This window comes from Canis lupus, chromosome 16, assembly GCF_048164855.1.
Source record: "Canis lupus baileyi chromosome 16, mCanLup2.hap1, whole genome shotgun sequence".
NCBI classification, from domain to species: domain Eukaryota; kingdom Metazoa; phylum Chordata; class Mammalia; order Carnivora; family Canidae; genus Canis; species Canis lupus.
The window spans coordinates 11,316,072-11,336,970 of NC_132853.1; the positions used below are offsets into that span (position 1 = coordinate 11,316,072).

The 20,899-nt window shown below is 54.1% G+C and overlaps 1 protein-coding gene and 1 pseudogene across 2 annotated transcripts; both read left to right on the top strand.

The window, feature by feature from the left end:
- The first annotated feature begins 2 nt into the window (after positions 1-2).
- On the top strand, positions 3-7,275 carry LOC140605960 (histo-blood group ABO system transferase 1-like; annotated as a pseudogene).
- A 3,452-nt stretch (positions 7,276-10,727) lies between these two features.
- On the top strand, positions 10,728-20,690 carry LOC140605964 (histo-blood group ABO system transferase-like). 2 transcript variants are annotated; one of them, XM_072778616.1, is made up of 7 exons: positions 10,729-10,981; positions 13,866-13,935; positions 14,531-14,587; positions 16,162-16,206; positions 17,507-17,542; positions 18,302-18,436; positions 19,822-20,690. In XM_072778616.1, exons 1-7 carry the CDS (start codon positions 10,954-10,956, stop codon positions 20,510-20,512), a joined length of 1,062 nt encoding a protein of 353 aa, XP_072634717.1. In that variant the 5' UTR covers positions 10,729-10,953; the 3' UTR covers positions 20,513-20,690. The 2 variants fall into 2 exon arrangements, with proteins under 2 accessions (XP_072634718.1, XP_072634717.1); XM_072778617.1 differs by lacking the exon at positions 14,531-14,587 and having other exon boundaries at positions 10,728-10,981.
- The last annotated feature ends 209 nt before the right edge of the window (positions 20,691-20,899 follow it).

The window sequence follows — 20,899 nt, forward strand, 5'->3', positions numbered from 1 at the left end:
AGGGTGTCAGTCCAGGAGAAGGCAGATGAGGAGGGATAGAAGCTAGGACTCAGCGAGGCTATGGAAGATGCCCAGTGAGGTGGTGGAAGTCCACGCATACCTGCCAGCAGCAGAACCACTGCAGACGCACAAGACCGGCAGGGGGCTGGTGTGGATTTCGTGGCTCGTGAATCACTTTTCAGTAAATCCTTGATAACTTTTGTAAACTTTTATACTTGGGTCTTTATACACACCTATGAGTCGACCTGTGTGGTAGAGTCCTGGAAGTGAAATTTAAAGTTTTGATATATTGGTGGCTCAGTCAGTAGGGTGTCCAACTCTTGAGTTCAGCTCCGGTCATGATCTTTGCCTGCAGGCATTGAGCCCTGCATCAGGCTCTGTAGTCAGCATGGTGTCTGCTTGTCTCTCTCCCTCTCCCCACCCCCATCTCTCAAATAAATAAAAAACTATAATCTTTAAAGTTTTGATGGATTTTCTCATATGCCCTCTGGAAGGATTATAAAAATTGGTATTTTCGGGGGATCCCTGGGTGGCGCAGCGGTTTGGCGCCTGCCTTTGGCCCAGGGCACGATCCTGGAGACCCGGGATCGAATCCCACGTCGGGCTCCCGGTGCTCCCAGCCTGAGGGAGGAGGAAGCACAAAGGCCCATAGGAGCATGGCAGGCATGTGTCAGGAACATCAAGGAGACGGCCTGCCCACACAGAAGGAGAGAGGGGAGGAGACCAGGTCAGAGGCAGATCTTGTAGGCTCTGGTAGACCACTGTAGGATCTGGATTTACCTTTTTCTTTTTTTTAAAGATGAGAAGCCATCAGAGGGTCATGAGTTGGGAGAGAGCTATCATTTAGACATTATCCATCATTTGATTTTTATCAACATCATGGATTAAGAAAATACGTTATGGTTGAGGCTACACGCTCTCAATACCAATCTGAAGGCCTCTGCTACTCTACAGTTGATTCACTGTCTTTAGCTAGTAGATTGGCTATGGTTTTTATTTTTGGTTTTTGATTTTTAATTGTGTTAAAATGCACATAGCATTTATCATCTTAGCTATGTTTAAACACCGTAGTTCGGTAGTGTTAGATTTGTGTTTCGGTGCCACCAGAGGGCCGCGCATCTTCACAAGCGTTTTCCTCACAAAACTGAAGCTCTGTGCCCACTGAACACAAGCTCCCCACTCCCCGGCCTCTGGCACCCACCCTTCTGTCTCTTTCTAGGAATTCGCGCATTCTAGATACTCCCTTTAAGTGGAATCAGACAGTGCTTGACTTTTGCAATCGGCTTATTTCACTCAGTACAACATCCTCCAGGTGTGACTATGGGGTCATAAGCTGTCTATGCCCTAGTCTGTTTGCTGCTGTTTGATCTGTTTAACACCCACCGTCTCTGTTCTGGGGTGCCTGTCATTGGTCTTAGATACATGGTCTTCCTGGAGCTGTTCCTGCAGACGGCAGAGAAGCACTTCATGGTGGGACACAGGGTCATCTACTACGTCTTTACTGACCGGCGCCGATGTGCCCCGTGTGCCCCTTGCGGAAGGGAGGCAGATCGTGGTCCTCGAGGTGCGAAACTATGCCCGCTGGCAGGAGGTGTCCATGCACCGCATGGAGATGATCAGCAATTTCTCACAGCAGCGCTTCCTCCGTGAGGTGGACTACCTGGTGTGCATGGATGTGGACATGAAGTTCTGCGATCACGTGGGCGTGGAGATCCTGTCCCCCCTCTTCGGCACCCTGCACCCCGTTTCTATGGGGCGGCCCGCGAAGCCTTCACCTATGAGCGCCGGCCGCAGTCCCAGGCCTACATTCCGAGAGATGAGGGTGACTTTTACTATGCAGGGGGCTTTTTCGGGGGGTCGATGGTCGAGGTTCTCCAGCTGACCACAGCTTGTCACCAGGCGATGGTGGTGGACCAGGCCAACGGGCTCGAGGCCGTGTGACCCGATGAGAGCCACCTGAACAGGTACTTGCTGGACCACAAGCCCACCAAGGTGCTGTCCCCGGAGTACCTGTGGGACGAACAGATGCAGCAGAGGCCACCTTTCCTCAGGAAACTGCGCTACGTGGCAGTGCCCAAGAATCCTGCAGAAATCCGGCAGTGACAAGCGTGGAGCCCCGGGGAGGTCTCTGTTCAGGCTGCCTCCTTAGCGGGTCTTCCCCGGGCAAGGGATCTGCCAAAGATTGGATGGTGTGGCTGAGTCCCTGGGCCTCAGTGTCCTCTCCTGGAGAGGTGCCCATCACTCATCCTTGTATTAAAGCTGGGCTCATCCTTCATGCTGCCCATAAGGTCACCTTCTCCAGGAAGGGCTTTGATTGTCACTTTCTTTTGCTGTGGAAACACACCGCGCTTCACTCTGCATCTATGTAGCACTTGGTGTAATCCCTGGGTGAGCTGTGCTGCCATTCTGCTCACATTCCCTGTTGGCCATGCCCATTAAGTATGAGCTCCCGAGGGCAGAGGCAGTACCTACCATGGTGCCTTATGCCCAGAGACTCTCAAAACCTGTTCCCATTTGAGCCTAAGTGATCCATAAAAACCTAGTGAACCGTGCACACAGACAAGGGGAGGGTTGCCCAGCCTACAAGACTTTTCCTGATTTCGTTTGTGCATATTGGTATCTTGTTGCTTTGGGTTGTCTTTTCCTCACGGATTTGTGGGAGTTTGTTATGTGTTTTGGCTGTTAGTACTTTCCTCGGACACATGTTAAAAATCTCTTTTCAGTTTTATGTTGTCACTTCAACTCATTTAATTCAGGTAAATTTATTTATTTATTTATTTATTTTTTTTAAGATTTTATTTATTCATGAGAATACACAGAGAGGAGAGAGAGAGAGAGAGGCAGAGACACAGGCAGAGGGAGAAGCAGGCTCCATGCAGGGAGCCCGACTGGGGATTCAATCCTGGGTCTCCAGGATCACACCCTGGGCTGAAGGTGGCGCTAAACCACTGAGCCACCCGGGCTGTCCCATAATGCAGGTAAATTTAACAACTCATCCCTTGCCTTGAAATCATGAAGATGGTGTTTTATGTTATCTTCCAGAAGCTTTGTTTTTGCCTCACACTTAAGTCTTTAATCCACTCATACTGACTTGTGTTTGCTTTTAATGTAAGGATCTGATTTAGTTTTCCTTTCTCTAGATAACCATTATCTTAGCACCACCTATTAAAATGCTGTTGCAGTCTTACCCAGAAAGTTCTTTTCCTGACTTGGAATATTATGGGCCTCATACTGTCAATTGTCCCCATGTGCCTAATCTGTTTGGAGCTCTCTGTTCTGTTCTGTTGGTCTATTGGTCTGTCCCTGTGGCAATAACACATCATCTTAGTTACTCTAGCCCCATAATCAAATTTTGGTATCTGGCCTGGCAAGTCCTCTCCGCTGATTCTTTAAAAGTAGTTTTATTGCTCTTGACATGTTGCATTTCCATCTGACTTTTATATCTTCCGTCAAATTGCACAAAGGAGCCTGCTGCAGTTTTTTATTTTATTTTATTTTATTTTATTATTTTATTTTATTTATTTTTTTTGGAGAGAGAGATAGAATGCAGATGAGTGGTGGGCAAGGGACAGAGGCAGAGGGAGAGACTCTTAAGCAGACCCCACGCCCAGTGCAGAGACCCACTAGGAGCTCGATCTCACAACCCTGAGATCATGACTTGAGCCAAAATCAGGAGTCAGACTCTTATCGGCTGCCCCTCCCAGGTGCCCCTGGCTGAAGTTTTCATCAGAATTGTGACCAGTAGAGCCAAGCTGATCAGTGGCTGCTGGAGGTGCCCCTCCCCTCTGCCAGAAGGCTCACAAGCCAGGGCTGGGTCCTCTTGAGGCTGGGAGGGAGACCACCGCTTCCTCTCCCCCAGCCCCGGGGTCAGCTGGCAGCCCTGGGTGCTCTTCAGGTGTTGGGGTGCCACCTCTAAGTCTGCCTGCATCTCTGTACACCATCCTCCCTGTGTGCATGTCTGGCCCTTCCCAAACAGGTGAGAGTTCACAGAACACAACACACGAGATCCTTCTGTTGCAGGGATTCTCTGCCTTTAGTGCTGTAATTCTTGGTCACGCTGCTTCGAAGAATGAAGAGATAGACCAGGTGAAGAGTGGTGGGCAGCAAAGAAAGTTTATTGAACAAGAGTATAAGGCTCCCAGAGAGGGAGGGGTCAATGTTGTGCCCAAGAGCCGACACCGATGCAATCACACGATTTACAAGCTCGAGCCTGGATCCAAGTATACCGGTCACAGTGGAGCAGGGACTTGGACCCCGAGCCTAAGAGGCTTAGCAACTTTATAGGGGCCAGTGGCCAATGGGATGGATACACAGAAAGTTGCACAGTCATGGTGGTCCCCTGAGCTGGATTTCCTATTAGGGTGTGTCCTGGTCTCTGACTAGGGCGGGGCAGTGCCCTAAGTAATAAGCAGGTCAGCAAGAGGCAGGTGAAGCCCAAAATAGTCCTGCTCTGCTTGTCCAGGGGTAGGGGATTTTGTTCAATTTCCTGGGTCCCACAGTCCCGAGAGGGTTGCCCCCAGAGTTTCTAAGTTTAGAGGTTTTTATGAGCTCTTTTGCAGAACTATCTTAACTAAGCAATCAGAGCTTTGGTCATGCATCTGTCTGTTAGGTTAATGTCAACATGTCAATGGTCTTTTGCTGACACCTGGGGGCTTATGTCTATCTACACTACCCCTTACCTGTGATAGGGACAAAGTCAGTGCTGTTTTATCTTAGTTGTCCTGAGGCCATATTTTCTCGTTGGGGACTCCTGTCCTGACTACCTAGCTGTCCAACTAGTCCTGACACTTCCCGCAAAAATCGCTTGATGAACAAATCACTCTTGGAATTGAAAACCAATCCAAGCTTGAGCGTTTCATTTTCTTTTCACTTTCTCTCTCCCACTTCTTGTCCAGTGCTCTCATGCCTTGGAGCACGCTGCCCTGAGGATCCCCAGTCCTCTGGTGTAGACTGTTTACACTCCCTTGATCTTAAGTGGAATGACGATTCAAGATCAGCTCCCCAAGTGGCGTCCAGCCGGAGTCACCCCCGGACAGTGCTTCCCAGCCGGCCCAGGGCACCCCCGCTGCCTTTCTGACTTTCAGTGAAACGTCTCTGGGGAGTCAGTGCAGGAAACTGTGTTGTGCCCAAGATCGCGAATCCGAGAAACCACCAAGGAGCCGACACCGATGCAAGCACACGAGGGTTTATTAGCAAGCTCGAGCTTGGGTCCAAGTATACCCGACACAGCGGAGCAGGGACTTGGACCCCGAAGTGGGTTACAGCTGGGTTTTTTTATAGGCTGGTCTAGGGGATTTCCAGAAGGGATGGAAGGATTCTAAGATGGGACTTTCTACCATGGGCATGGGCTCTGTTGTCTTTCTGATATGGGATTATCTGCCGAGGACATTGAGGACATTCTGCAGTTTTTCCCCTTAAAGTTCAGCTCTTATTCTCAGGGACCTAAGATGGCTGTACTTGTGCTAATGCTAAACTTTAGGTGGGATGGCCTTAATTTTTCTCGGCCTCCACAACTGTGCCCATGGTTGCGGCCTGGTGACCTCTCTTGTTACAGTGAGAATGTTTCCCTCTCTTCTTGCTTAATGAGAACTGTAGTTTTTCCCCTTAAATCAGGAGTGGATTTTGAGTTTGGTTAAAACTTGTAGTCGACCGTGAGGATCATATAATCTCTCTCCTCCTGTTAATAGAAGTGACTTGTAAATGCCAAGTCCTTATATCTGGGTTTCCTACCCTCACAAATCTGAATTGACCCTACCTGGTCAGGGCATATTACTCTGGCATATTGGTTTATTCTTTCTTTTGTCCGTATTCACCAGGAAGACCCATCTATGGCGCCCGTTTGGGATCTTTCCGGGAGACGTTGGCATCATGGTCCAGATAGTCTGGGAGATTGGATTCAGAACCTTATCTTCTATGCCCTGGGATATTTGAGTCATCTCAGGATTGTTTTTGCTCAAAACGCCTGGAGCCTACTGACATTTATGGCGGTAAACACCTGGTGGGGTCTTCTTGTTCCTTCGATGATAGGAATGTAGATCAGAGTCACATTCAAGTTTTCTACTTTTTTGGTAGATATTTTATTATTTTATTTGTGTGTGTGTGTGTGTGAGAGAGAGAGAGAGAGAGAGAGAACGAGCAGGAAGGAGAAGCAGAGGGAGAGGGAGAAGCAGGCTCCCCGCTGAGCAAGGAGCCCAACAATGCGGGACTCGATCCCAGGACCCCAGGATCATGACCTGAGCCAAAGGCAAATGCTTCACCAACTGAGCCACTCAGGCGCCCCTCAAGTTTTCTACTTGAATCAATTTTGATCATTTACGTTCTCTTGGAAAAGCTTCCACTTTATATTGATTTTCAAATTTGTTGGAAAAAGAACAGCATTTTAGGCTTACAGTGACTTTAAATCTCTAGAACCTAAAATCATACTGTCTTAGTGCTAATGCTGTTTATTTGTGCTTTCTTTCTCCTTCTTTCTGATCTTTTTTTTAAGATTTTATTTTTTTAACTTGAGAATGAGAGAGAGAGAGCATGAATGGGGGAGGAGCAGAGGGACAAGCAGTCTCCCCACTGAGCAGGGAGCCCTTCACAAGGCTGGTTTGGGGCTCCACCCAGGGCTTCACATGGGGTTCCACACGGGGCGCAGTTCCAGGACTCTGAGATCATGACCTGAGCCCAAGTCAGATGCTTAACCTGCTGAGCCACCCAGGCATCCCTCTTTCTGATCTTATGCGAGTATTGAAGACAATCCACTTTATTTTTTGAAAGAAGCGTCTAGCCTATTGTTGGTTTGTCTATTAAATGGTGGTTTCTGCTTTATATTTATTAGTGTATTCCTTTAATTTTAGTTTGGTCTATTCTTTTCTAGCATTCTTGAGTGGAATGCTTAGTTAACAGGGTCATTTGTTTGGAATGCTACTTGTTCCTAAGAACAGCATGTGGCTGGGACCTTCCCTTTGAGTACAGCGTAAGTAGGTTGTGGCCCTGGGCGCTTATAACCAGTGTGCACACTGTCACTCCTTCCTAAATACTCTGCTTTTATTTCTTCTTTAACTCAACATTATTTAGAAGAAATCTTAAAACACCAAAGTGGTAGGTTGTGATTCCTGTGGCTATCCTTTAGCTGTTTCTTTCTGGATGTATAGTTTTATAGCAAGAATAAGATGAGTGCACAATTTTAACTCTGGGGAATTGGTTGATCTTCTTTAATGGCTTACTGATGCGTCATTCAAAAAATTGTTATGGGCAGTTGCAAACAATGTACACAAAATAGTACAAACACTTTGGAGAGTGTCTGGCAATTTCTTGTCAAGTTCATATCTACCTACTGTATAAACCTTTGGTTCTACTCCCTGGTATCTGTCCAAGAGAACAGATGTCCACCAGCAGAAGAGCAGACAAGCAAAGTGGAAGGAACATTCACAGAATGGACAAATTCTCAGCACAGGAAAGAAATGGACTGTTGATGCAGGAGGAATGTGAATGAGTCTCCAAAACATCACGCTGGGCCAGACACCAGACACAAGGGCACACAGGCTGTCCGGTTCCGTGTGTCATATCCAAGCAGGGGCAATAGCTCTCTATGGGGACTGAGCGGGTGCCACAGAGCTAGGTGGTGGTAGTTGTCTGGAAAAGAAGCAGGAGGTGCCCTATTATAGGTGATTCAGAGTGTATTGCAATTGCTGAACATTTTTCGTGGATTTATTGTATGTAGATGATTTACCAATTAAGAAGACCAGGACTCTCCCTGCTGTCAGTTATAGTATTCCAAATATTGGAATTTGATTAGTGTCTGAGGATTGTCATACATAACCAAGTACCACAAACTGAGTGGGTGACAACAGAAATTTGTCGTCTCCCAGTCCTGGAGGCTGGAAGTGTGAGATGTACGTGTCGGCAGGGCTGCGCTCCTTCTGAAATGCTGGGTAGAAGAATCCTGCCCCTTCCAGCGTCCAGTGGTGACCATGCACCCTTGGCCTTCCTTGGCTTGCAACTTCCCCATCCCGTCCCTGCCTCTGCCTGGCACAGGCTTGTCTCTCCTCTCTGTGTCTACGTGGCCCATCCCTCTGCTCCTCCATTCTCTGTGTGAGGCCATCAACCAAGTGGATAAAAGGTCCACTCTACTCTGCTAAGACCTCACTTTAATTTGTATCTTAATTGTACCTGCAAATACCTTATTCCAAATCAAGTTACATTCACACGCCCTAGGGGTTAGGATTTCACCCTATAGTAGTGGAGGGGACACAATTCTACCCAAACCATGGATTAAATCAGCCTTTCTGTTCAAATGCTGTATATGTCTACTGCCTCCTTTGTTTTAATTAATAGGTTTTATTTTTTGGTAAAGATATTTATTTCTGAGAGAGAGAGAGAGGGAAAGAGAGAGCACAAGCAGGGGGAGCAGGAGAGGAAGAAGGAAAAACAGAGGGAGAGGGAGAAGCAGGGTCCCTTATGAGCAGGAAGCCCGACCTGGGGGCTCGATCCCAGGACCCCAGGATCATGACCTGAGCCAAAGGCAGACACTTCACTGACGGAGCCACGCATGCACCCCAATAGGTTTTTTTTTTTTTGAGCAGTTTGAGGCACACAGAAGAATTGTCTCCCTCTCTCCCCTGCACACCTTCCCTAGTGCTGTCATCTTGCCTTTGGGTGGTACACTTATATGTGATGTATAAGACAATATTGTTTCATTCATGTTAAATGAAGTCCACAGCTTAAATTAGGGATCACTCTTGGTGTTAGACATTCCATGGGTTTGGGAAAATATAGAATGACATGCACCTGCCATTATAGCATCACACAGAGTGGTTTCCCTAACTAAAAATACCTAAAAATCTACTGTGTTCCGTTCCTTCATCCCTCCTCCGCACCCAGCCTGAGGAATCACCACTCTGTTCACATCGCCGCAGCTCTGCCTTTTCCAGACTTGAGATCCACAGACTTGAGATCATATAGGAGGTAGGCTTTTTTTTTATATATATAGGATTTTATTTATTTGTGGAGAAGGGGCAGAGGGAGAGAGAGAGAATTTTAAGCGCACTCTGCGCTGAGCTCCATCTCAGATCATGACCTGAGCGGAAATCAAGAGTTGGACACTTAACCCACTGAGCCACCCAGGTGCCTCCACACCTGCTCTTTTTGATTGACATTCTCCTATAATATTTTGGTTCCTTGCTAATGTTTTTCAAGCTGTCATGTAGTCATTTCTCTTCTAAAAAGCACGTCACACAGTCTGTGCATCTTTATCTTTCACCAGGGGAACTTACTCTCTTCATGCCATGATCCTCAGTGTGTTTTGGGCTAATTCTTGCCAGCCCATATCCTGTTTTCTGTTTAGCAGTAACTATTGAGCTCTCTGGTTTGTCATCCTAATGGTTCTGCCGTGACCCTTAGCCTCTTCTCCTGCACTCATGGTGACTGTCTCTTGGCCCCTACATCGCTAATTTAATCACGGCCTACATCTCTTCTGTTTCCTGCTTTTTCTCCTCATGTATTCACTGTGCAAAGGGACTTGGGGTCTTTGTTTCCAGGTCTGGGATCACCCTTTGGCATGGTTCAGGTATTTCAGTGCCTCACCCAACCCCTGGTTGTGGTGAACTTGTCTTCCATGCATGTCCGAGACACTGCTCTGGAATGGACTTGTATTCCCTTTGCTGTGTCTAGCTTGTCAGCTGTCTCTACAGCCTGGGCTGGTGTGTGCAAGGCTGTCATCAGCCTCGGGCCACCCTGTCCACAGCTTCTGCTTGCCGCCATATCCTCCAGGTGACCAGTGACCCTGTCCCACTGTGTCTGAGGTGTCCTGGTGTCTCAATCTCCCCAGGGAGCCACTGCTTGAGCCCACTGGGTTGTATTTTCCCTCCTTGCTCTGTAGCCAGAGGGGCTGAGGGCACAGCAGAGGTCACCCAAGGCCATGTGCAGGGCTCTCTGCAGTACTGGAGCTTCAGCGATGTGCCGCCCCTCCAGGGTGGGCCTGGCCAGGGGCGATGTCCCCATCTGCCTGGAGGCAGAGAAGGGGTGAGGGGCTGATGGAGGCACCTAATGGTGAGAAACCCGAGCATAGAGCCCAGGCCACTGGGTTTCTGGCGGCGCTGCTCCCTGACGGCAAAGCAAAGGGGAAACTGACAGGAAAGGATCTGGCTACCTGATAGGGGCCAGGGGCGTGGGGCCATGCGATCCAGGACTGAGCGGAGCAGCAGGGCCTGGGAGTCCACCCTCAGGCCCGCTTCCCTCCCTGGGCCTCGGCTCCTCTCCTGTAAAAGGAGGATCAGGAGGGCACCAGGACATGTTTGGGGTGAGGGGAGGACACTAGAAAGAAGCCTCTAGAACAGCACCCGGCTCGGACTAGCTGGAGACCAGTGTCCTATCGTGGTGACCCGCCCACCCTCAGGATGGCCCTTCCAGCCCCCGTGATGGGGACACGGGGTCCTGGTGAGCCTTCCTGGGGCGCAGCTTGGGTGGCACTGAGGGGCGCTCAGCCAGCATCCGTGGACGCTAAGGGGCCCCGGGGTCGGGGTGGTCCTGGGGGGCATGGAAACCGGACGTTGGGCGGGGTCGCCGGGGGGGGGGGGCGCTCCGCGGGGCAGGGGTCAGGTCTGCCCAGGCCCCTTCTGTCCAGAAGGTTAGAGGGCCCAGAGGGGTCCTGGGCCGGTGCTCGGGGGCGGGGCGGGGGGCGGGGCCAAGGCCGAGCGGGCGGGGGGGGGGCGGGGGGCGCGGGGCGCCCGGCTGGTGTAGGTCTGGGTCAGCTGGCGCCCACCCGGCCAGGGTCCTCGGGGGCCCGACCCGAGATCGCCCCCCAGGGCCCCCGCTCCTCGCTCCCCTGGCGCGGTCGGGGCTCGAGGGGAGGAGCAGCCCAGCCCGCCCCCGGGAAGCCGGGCGGCCGCGCGGGAAGGTCGCGGAGGGGGTGGCGCGTCGGCAGCGCCCAGGGGACGCGCAGGGCAGGCCGCGGTGGGACGCGGGGCCATGGCCCGGATGCGGCGGGCGCAGGCGGGTGCGTGGCGGTCCCGGGCCCTGGCGGGAGGGGCCACAGGGGAGCCCTATAGGGCCCGCAGGGCGCCGCCAGCCCCGGGCCGCCACGCGGCGGGAGCCTCCTGCCCCCCTGGAGCTGGGACCCAGCAGGCCGGCCGGCATCCCCGGGGTCGGTGGTCTGGTCCCGCGGAGGGCGGGGACCTAGAGGACACGCCCGCGGCCTCGGGGTTGGCGCGCGCCCCCTGCCCCGCTGCGGCCTCTCCCTGCACTGGGTTGGGGGGGCAGCCGGAAGGTAGGCGCGGCGGGAGGGGGTGCTCCCAGGGGCTGTGGCCCGGGGGCGGGGGCGGGGAGTGGCCCGCAGCACCGGGGACTCTAACTCCAGGACAGTCTGTGTCTGCGCCCCGGGCCACCACGTCTTCAGCAGCTTAGTTCAGTACCACCTACAGACCGCGACAGTCACCTTTTCTAAGTGTGCCCCTCAAAGGTCTTTCATCAGCTTGCAGAGGTGTGTCAGAGACTTTGGCACTTGCCCCAGAATCCCCTGGGGCCCACCTGCCACCCCTCTCTGTTCCTGTCCACCCCAGGCAACCACCATCTCTCTGTAGCTTTCCCTTTTCTGGACTTCCATAGAGTTGGAGTCTTATAAGATCTCTTGCCTGGAGCTCCTTTCCCTTTAAGTAAATGTTTTCAAGGGTCATCCACGCTGGAGCCTGTTGGTCAGTGTTTTATCTGATTTCCTGCTGGGGCCTTCCGCTGGGGGCCGCTCCATGGTGTGTTTCCCCACTCTTCAGTGGATGGACATTGTGGTTGGTTCCACTCTGTAGTTCTGGGAACCACACTGCACTGAATATTGCCTACAAGTCTTTGTGGGGGCGTAGGTGTTCATGGCTCTCTGGGGGGACACCTAGCGGTGGCCTGGCTGGTTCATAAGGTAAACATGTGTTTCACATTTTCAGAAACTGCCCAATTGTCTTCCAAAGTGGTTTTGCCACCTGACGCCCCTGCCTGCAGTGTAGAGGGCTCCCCGTTCTCCGCATCCTCACCAGCACTTGTTCCAGCCAAACCTGGGGAGAGATCAAGGTGTCTCCCCAAGGTTCTGATTTGCTTCAGCTGATGGCTAATGACATTGAACACCTTTCCGTGTGCTTATTAGTCATTTGGGTGTCTTTGGTGAAAGGTTAGTAAAAAAAATGTTTGCCTTTTAAGAAATTGGAGTATTTGTCTCCTTTGTTGAGTATTAAGAGTTCTTTAATCGGGGATACCTGGTCTTTATCAGATATATGATTTGCAAATATTTTTTCTCCCCTATGGCTTGTCTTTTCACTTTCTTCATGGTGTTTTGAATGCACAAGTTTTAATTGTGATGAACTCCACGTAGTTTTTTTCTTAATTGTTTGTACTTTTGTTGTCATAGGTAAGAAATCTCTGCTTGACCGAATGTCACAAAGATGTAGTCCAGGGATGCATGGGGGGCTCTGGTGGTGAAGTGTCTGCCTTTGGGTCAGGTCATGATCTTGGGATCCTGGGATCGAGCCCCTCACTGGGCTCCCTACTCAGTGGGGAGTCTGCTTCTCCCTCTGCCTCTGTTGCTCTGCCTGTTCCTGTTCTTTCTCTCTTTCTCTCTCTCTCTCTCAGATAAATAAAATCTTTTTGAAAAATTAAAGTTTTCTAGTTTGTGTCTTTCAAGGATGTGTGCATCTTATCTTATCCAAGCTGTCTCAGTTGTCAGCAAGCAGTAGTTAATAGTGTTCCCTTAAAACGCTTATATTCTCAGTAATATCCTGGTGTCGGTGCCTCCTCTTCCCTTCCTAATTTTATAGTCATTTGTGTGTCCCCCAACCCGCTCTGTCCCCATCCCCCAAATTTTGCCAGTCAGCTACAACTTTGTCTTTGCTCTTTGCAAAGAACTAGGGTTCAGTATCATTGTTTTCTCCCCTTTCTGTTTCTTGTAGTTCCTTAGGGTCAAAACCTAAGCATGGAGCTGGGACTTTTCTTCTCTATGCTAGGCATTTACAGCTATCCATTTCCCTCGAAAAGTGGCTTTGGCTCCATCCCATGAATGTGGGCACACTGTGCTTTCCTTTTCCTTCAGCTTCAGAATGTCTTTCGCTTTTCCTCCTTGCCCCGTGGGTTATTTAGGGGCAGTCTGTTTCATTTGTGCATGTTTGTGGGATTCCCAAGGTGCCTTTGTCATTGCCCTTCTAATCTCTGGCCGGCCTGCTGTGGTCAGAGTGCATGCTTGTGTGAGAACAATCCTCTTAAAGGTATCCCAGCTTGTTTTGTGACCCAGCTCTGGGTGCATCTTGCAGAATGTTTCGTGTTCCCCTGAGGATAGTGTGCATTTTGCTGTTGGGGGCCGGGTGTTGTTCGGTGCTGTCAGGTCTCATTGGTTTGCTGTGTGGCCCAAGCCTTCTGTACCTGGGCTTGTCTAAATATCCATCCACTGTTGGTGGTGGAGCAGGATTTTGAAATCTCCAACTACAATTGTCGAATGGAGCATTTCTCCCTCCCATCGTGTCTGTGTTTGCCTCGTGTGTTTTGGGGCTAGGTTGTTAGGTGTGTGCAGGTTTGTGTTTGTCGTATCTTCAGCATTCATCTCGTGCTCATTTCAGACTCCGAGGAAAGGAGGTGCTTGGTGGAAAGAGGCCCTACCTAGAGAGGCCTGCATAGCTCTGGGATCCAAGGGGACCCCTGGGTGATGTGCTGGGAGGAACCACCCACTTCCCTCTCTGTGAATGAGAGAGAAGCCAGTCTCCGATGCAGTCTTCCAGAAGTTAGTGGAATGATCAAACCACCTGCAGAGGGGAGGCAGCCACCAGGGGAGCTGATCTGAATCACACTTGAGGGATGTGGGCAGGATGGGAGGAGCAGGAAGGAGTGATCGGGGTCCCACTGCTGTTTTCCAGGGAAAACAAAATGCTGCTCACTTCACACGGTGACCTTCCTCCTAGTAACGCTCTTCTTGGTCCTTTCTGGGTAAGAAACATGCACCCCATCCAGACCTTCCAGACAGCACCAGCAGCAGCCCCCACCCCAGCACCATCGCCATAACGACAGGCATGATACGCTGCCCCTCCACACACACCCTCCCACTGAACCCTGCCTTGCCAGTGAGCTGTCTCCCCCCTGCCCCGACTGGGAGTCACGTGGCTGGGGAGTAGGGATGGCCAGCAGGGGAGCTGTGCTATTAGCTTCCAGATAGAGAAGATTCTAGAAGTAGGAGCAAAGGCCCATGGCTGCCCTCCTGGGGGTTGGGGACACGGCCAGGATTTGCTCCCTGGGGCAGCCTCAGGGCTGTGCTGTCCACACACAGGGACCCACTCTGGCTGCCGTAGGAAGGAGCTCAGATGCGAGCAGTGTCCACAATGACGGCCCTCCTGCCACCTCACAGGTTGTGATGTGTCACCCGTGCTTTGGGGAAAATTGTTCCTGGCCCCGCCCAAGCCCCTGCAGCAGTGCCAGGGAGCTCTGAGCTCCCCATATGGGCTCCAGCTCCTGTTTTCCCAGGGATGGATGGACAGCCAGCCCAGGTGACCCTCCTCAACAGTGACTTTGGTGGCTCTTTCCACAGCACTGGTTTCCGGATCCTGGGAAACTCGATGCTAGGGAGCAGGCAAGCAGGGGTAGGGTAAGTCGGGTGAAGGCAGGGTCCCAGTGCCTGACAGCCTTGGGGATGGGCTGTGTGCTGGGTGGCAGACATGGCTGCTTCACGGGCTCACTCTGCACCTGGGCTGATGCATCGGTGACCTGGGCCTCACCCCCGTTCCCCTCTGCTCTGCCCAGAGCAGCCAGGCCACTTCCATGGCCTTGTCAGGTCATCTGGGCAGCACTGACCCCTATGTGGGCAGGACTGACCCCCACCTGTCCAGCTTCAGCCTCAACCTCTCTTCTGACCTCCCATCTCCTGCCTCTGGAGTCACCTGTGTGTCCCACCAGTGACCCCCTGCTCCTGCCACTCCTGCTCTCAAGTCCCTGATTTAGTGAATGGCCTCAACTCCCCCAGCCCAAGGTGGAAGCCTGGGGATCATACCTGCCTCTTCCTCCTCACCCCTACCCTGCTCACAACAAGCCTGCCAGTCCTGCCTCTAGGTACTTTTCTGTTCACATGCTTCTCTCTGCACTCCCAGCCCCACTCTCTGTGAGGGCCTCTCATCTTTCCAGCAGCTTCCATGCTGTCTCCCATCCCCCACTCCACAGAACCCATTCTCCTCTGATAGCCAGAGTGATCTTTCCAGAACATAATCAATAAGCCCCTCTGTGGTCTGCTTTCTGCCTGCCTGTCCTCTCCGGCCTCACCTCTCCTCCCACGGCCCCTTTCTCTGTGTTCTGAGGTCTGTGAGCACAGGGGTCTGTGCTCATCCTGCACGTGCCCCATAGGCCTGATTGCAAGCCTCTGCCCGTGCTGTGCCCTCTGCCAGGACTCCTCTTCTCTCCTTTTGCTTCATGTCTGGCTTGTTCCCCTTGGATCAGGCACCTGCTGCTGAGAAACACCCCCTGGTTTGCAGTATGAATCATCACAGTCACTTACCCCACATCTCACCGGATCCTGGGGTTGACTGGCCCCAGCTGGGCATTCAGGCCCCGGTCTGTCCTGAGAGTGTAGACATATGGAGGCTGGGCCGAGCCGTTGACGGCCTCCTCCCATTTGTGGGGTCGCTGCTGGCTCTGGCCTGAGACACTACTTGGGCATCCCCTCGGCCCCCCTTCTCAGCGAGTTCAGAGGCTCAGGATCAGTGTCTCCAGGACAGACAGAGGTGTGTAGCCCCGGACGGCATGGTTTCAGAAGACCCATGGCACCAGCTGGTGGCACTAGATTAGTTAGAACCCCGAGACCAAGGCCCGCTGTGTGCAGAGCTGGGGACGGACCCCTTCCCAAGGGCAGTGGCCTCAGGATACAGACACGGTTTGAAACCACCAGCTGCTTGGTGTCAGCTCCGGAGCATGTGGAGAGCACAGGGGCTGTGGCTGAGCGGAGGGCAAACTTGCCACCACTGTGTCTGAAGTCCCCTTTGGGGACGTGCAGGGACACGGGCCAGCTCCAGGCCCATTGCCCACAGTGACGGCTATTGTAGCAAGTCTCAGACAGACTCCGTCTTCACTCTCCAGGCCACCACTGTCCCTTCTCCAGGACCCGAGGCAGGATCCCTGACCTTGTGCCCTGAACCCTCCTGCTAAAGCCCTCTTGTGTGTTCTCATTCACAGCAAGAGGGGGGAACTGGATGGCCTGCAGGCCGTGGAACCTTCCAGGTAGGACGTCTTCCCGGTACCTCTGCCTCTTATCTCTGCCCGCCAGCCCAGGGCACAGGGGAGCTGCCTGGATGGCTCCCTTTCCTCCTGGGCCTCATACAGGGACAGCCTTTCTTCCTGAGCCCCAGGGCGAACTTGCCCTTCCTCCTGCAGCCTCAGAAAGATCTGGGTGGACCTGGTGCTTCTGTTTGGACCCACTGCCCAGCATGTGGTTCTCAGTGAGGGTCGCCAACTGGCCTGGCTCCTCTGGACTCAGGGGGTTCCTGGGAAACGGGTCTTTAAAGGAGTCGAGATCTGGAAGGTCAGGCAACCTGGCTGGTGGTGCCCGAGTTTTCTTTTCCTCCAATTCTTAATCGTGCCAAATACCTGCACCCTAAAGGTTACCATCTCCAGCATCGTTAGGTGTACAACTCAGGGCAGGGGGCCTTCACTGTGTGGTGCACCCATCCCCAGGTCTGTCTCTGTCTCCACTTCCCAAAGGGGACCCTGTGGCTGGGAAACACTAACCCCCACCCCTCCCAGCGCTGGTGCCCGTCTTCCACTGCTGCCTCCGGCTCCCTGTGCAAGTGGAATCCTAGGCTTTGTCCTATTGCACCTGGCTTCTGTCTGCAGGCTCATCAGGGGTCGCTGCTGCTGTCTCCTGCCTTTTCCAGGCAGATGCCCTACCCTGGGATGCCACCCAGGAGGCGGGCACAGGCAGCATGCACCCTGGCCGATGCCCGCTGGCTCTTTGCTCCTGGGGCTTCAGGATCCTTCTGCTGGGACAGGGTCGTAGGGCGCATGTTCCCCGGAGCGCAGGGCACTATGGGGTGGGGCCTGAGACACCCAGTGAGGCCCACCTCCCTCTGCATTTGCAGACAGAAGCCTGGGTTCCAGGAGCTTCAGAGCTGTGGCATCACCCTGCCTGGGAGCAACCAGGCAGGGGCAGGCCCCGGGGGACCTTGTGGGTCTGACTGCGGTGCCCCTGACCAGGCCCTTTCCTTGGGTGAAATGCCGGGGACAGTGGCCACTTCCAGCCCTTTCCACCACTGTGAATTAGAGCACCGCCCCTGAGGGCTGTCCTTTAAATCATGAGGGAGGCCACTCACCTGAGGGGAAGCTGAGTCACAGAGGCTCAGCCCCCCTCCAGGCCCTGGGACTGTGTTGGAGAAGATCATGCAGCAGCCCCAGTGCAGCTGGTGGGGTGGGTCCTCCTGGAAGGACCCAGAAGCTCTGTCACCTGCAGCGACTCCCCAGCCCCAGGGACTGGGCACAGCCTGCCAGCTTCTTGCAAACTCACATCGCAGGGTGTTTTTTTCAGGATGGTTTATGGACAGCCCAAGGTGCTAACACCCTGGTAAGTAAATCTATTGAAACTTCCCCTTCCAGCCCCTCCCCTCCCTCCCCCCCTCTACTCCCCTCCTTCTGCCCATCCCCCTCCCTCTCCACTACTGCCTCCCTCCCTCCCTCTCCCTTCCCTCCCTTCCTTCTCCTTCCCCTTCCTCTTTCCTTCTCCCTCTGCTCCCCTGTCCTCCCCTCCTCCCCCCCCCACACTCCCCTCCCTTCCTATCCCCACTTCCCCCTGCCCCTCCCTCCCTGCATCCCCAAACTTAGTGAAATTTGAGGTAGACAGGGAAGGGCAGTTTCACTGAGAGCTCAGCTGGTGCTTGCTTGGCCTGGTTCTGTTCCTCCCTGTCCTTCTGAGATCTGAGCATGGAGCCCACACACTCTTCTCCATCCTTTCTCCTCTGTAGCCTGCATTTCCTACTGTGTGTCTTGCCCACTGGGGAACTTGTGAGGGGTGCTTCCTTGTTCCCTCCCCGGGGAGGCCCCCTCTCCTTGCTGGTGAATCCCAGTTCCCACCCTGAGGCCCAGGGGGCTCCGATGTGTGGTAAGAGCTGCACGTGACATGCACAAGGTTGAGTGTGGATCTGCATCTCAGGGGCTCCTTGGAAGTGTGAAGTCCTTCTGGAAGGAGGGTCAGGCCTGGGAGTCCCTGGAGGGATGGAGTTGGGGCCAGGGAGGGCCCAGCTAGGGTGGTAAGCCCCGGGGCCCTGGCCGTGTCACCTCCCTCCCCACTGGCTCACATGTTGCCGTGTGGATCTCTGTGGTGCAGCAGGAGCGATGTGTTGGTCCTGACCCCGTGGCTGGCGCCCGTTGTCTGGGAAGGGACCTTCAACACTGATGTCCTGAACGAGCAGTTCCGGCTCTGGAACGCCACCATCGGACTCACGGTGTTTGCTATCAGAAAGTAAGGTTACCATCTTACATGAGACATGAGACATCTCACATGTCCCCTTTGTGAGGGGACATGAGGCATGTGTATGTTTCACACAGGGTGGGTGGGGACCCCTGCCCCCCAGCCCATCCTAGGGATTAATGCTAAAGTGCCTGCATTCAGCAGTTGTCCTGGGCTCTCGGGCCCCCAGTGAGTGGACACCATCTGGCTCCCTCTCAGGAGGCTGCCCATCACTGAGGACAGCACCTCCAGCCCACTGCCCCCCTCAGGGCAGACACAGCACTGACCCCAGGCCGCTCCCCTGCTAAGCCCAGGGGCAGAGCACCCCTACATCCTGACCACCGGGAAGCCCTCGCCCACCCTGAGAAGTGGAAGGGGGGAAACACGCGTGCCTCCTGGATTGCGACAAAGGCATCGCCTATAGAGCTGGCTCCTCCTGTGTGTCATTTGTAAGATGAGGATCCTGAGGGGGACAGCCAGGCCAGGCCCAGCGCTCAGTGCCAGACCCAGAGCCCGAGAGGGAGCCGACCAGCGAGGCCCTGGGACATCAGGGTCAGGGGATCGGTGAACATGCTGGGTGGCTGTAGGCAGGTGGCTTGGTGTCTCTGAGCCTCAGGAAGGCTCAGCGCCCTTGCCTGAGGATGGGGGAGCTGGTATCCCTACGGTGGGGAGCAGATTGCCCCCTCTAAGGGGGCCCACCTGTGGGAGGCTGTTGGACAAGGCTTCCAACCTCTTGGGGCTGGACCCAGATGCTTACACCCTGGGATCCAAGGCTGAGGCCCAAGCAAGCCCCCTCTTATTCCAAGGGTCCTCTTTGCCTTCCCTACCCGTGTGCTGGATCTGAGTCCCCGATCTGGGAGAGTCCAAGGGTGACTGCTCCAAGGCACACCAGTGGTTTACTGGGGGCCTTGTCAACAAGATGCCCAGTAGGCTTCCAGGGAGGACCTCAGGGGTGGAGATAGTTTGTGGGCTGGAGAAAGCCCACTCAGAGCAGCGTGGGACAGGTGGCCCTGCTGTCCCACCCCATCCGTGGGGCATAGAAAGGAAGGCTGTGCCCCAAGGAGCTCATGGCAGGTGGGGACAGGATGGGCAGGGTGGTTGGCCAGGGAGGGCACCTTCAGGGTCTGCCCGGGAGCTGAGCACCAGGGTTGGAGGTGTTCCTGGCTCCAGGAGGCTGAGTGTGGGGCGGTGGTGTGTCCAGCCTCCTAAGCCTCAGGCTCCCCTTTGTGAGGTGCCGATGACCCCATCTCTGGGAGTAGAATCAGGGAGGCCCTGGCGGCAGATCGCTCAGGACAGGCCAGGAGAGGAGCTGTTGCTTTAAAGCAGCCCAGGGTTGAAGAAGGTCCCCACGTCCACGGCTCCTGGCCCCTGGCAGTGATCGTCCTCCCGCCCTGCAGATACATGGTCTTCCTGGAGCTGTTCCTGCAGACGGCAGAGAAGTACTTCATGGTGGGACACAGGGTCACCTACTACGTCTTCACCGACCGGCCGGCCGATGTGCCCCACGTGCCCCTCAGGGAGGGCCGCAGGGTGGAGGTCCTCAAGGTTCCCGGTGCCCTGAGCTGGCAGGAGGTGTCCATGCACCGCATGGAGATGATCAGCAACTTCTCACAGCAGCGCTTCCTCCGTGAGGTGGACTACCTGGTGTGCATGGATGTGGACATGAAGTTCTGCGATCACGTGGGCGTGGAGATCCTGTCCCCCCGCTTCGGCACCCTGCACCCCGGTTTCTACGGGGCGGCCCGCGAGGCCTTCACCTACGAGCGCCGGCCGCAGTCCCAGGCCTACATTCCGAGAGACGAGGGTGACTTTTACTATGCAGGGGGCTTTTTCGGGGGGTCGGTGGTCGAGGTTCTCCAGCTGACCACAGCTTGTCACCAGGCGATGGTGGTGGACCAGGCCAACGGGCTCGAGGCCGTGTGGCACGATGAGAGCCACCTGAACAGGTACCTGCTGGACCACAAGCCCACCAAGGTGCTGTCCCCAGAGTACCTGTGGGACCGACAGAAGCTGGGCTGGCCCCCCGTCATGAAGAAGCTGAGATTCGTGGCTGTGCCCAAGGGTCACCTGGACATCCGGGGCTCCTGAGGGGCAAGTCCAGGCCCCCGGCCATCCCCACACACTGAGGCTGCCTGGCACAGGTCCCTCTCTGTGGTCAGTCCATGTTCATCAGCTGCGCCATCTGCAGCCGGGATCGGCTCCAGTTTCCTCTTGGTGGTTTTCCTGTATCAATGCCGAGCAACCAATTTTAAAAAGAGCAATTGAGGGAAAAGGTTTTCTCCCTGGTTCTAAGCAGACCCAGCCTGGTGGGGCAAGGGGCAGCCAGGTCTTCCCTCCCAGTACCTGTGCCAGGCCCCAGCCACGGGGTTTCAGGGTCAGGGGTGCTTGGAGCCACCTCTCAGACCCCAAACCCGCCAGAGGCCTTGGTGGGCTGCTAGCATGGCCTGGAGGAGCGTGGAGCCCTCTGCAGTATTT

Bases quoted from the DNA above. Each gene is read 5' to 3' on its own strand.
- LOC140605964 (XM_072778616.1), top strand. From the start codon at position 10,954: ATGGCCCGGATGCGGCGGGCGCAGGCGG. The intron at 10,982-13,865 runs GTGCGTGGCGGT...GCTGTTTTCCAG, and splicing joins GATGCGGCGGGCGCAGGCGG to GGAAAACAAAATGCTGCTCA. The intron at 16,207-17,506 runs GTAGGACGTCTT...TGTTTTTTTCAG, and splicing joins CAGGCCGTGGAACCTTCCAG to GATGGTTTATGGACAGCCCA.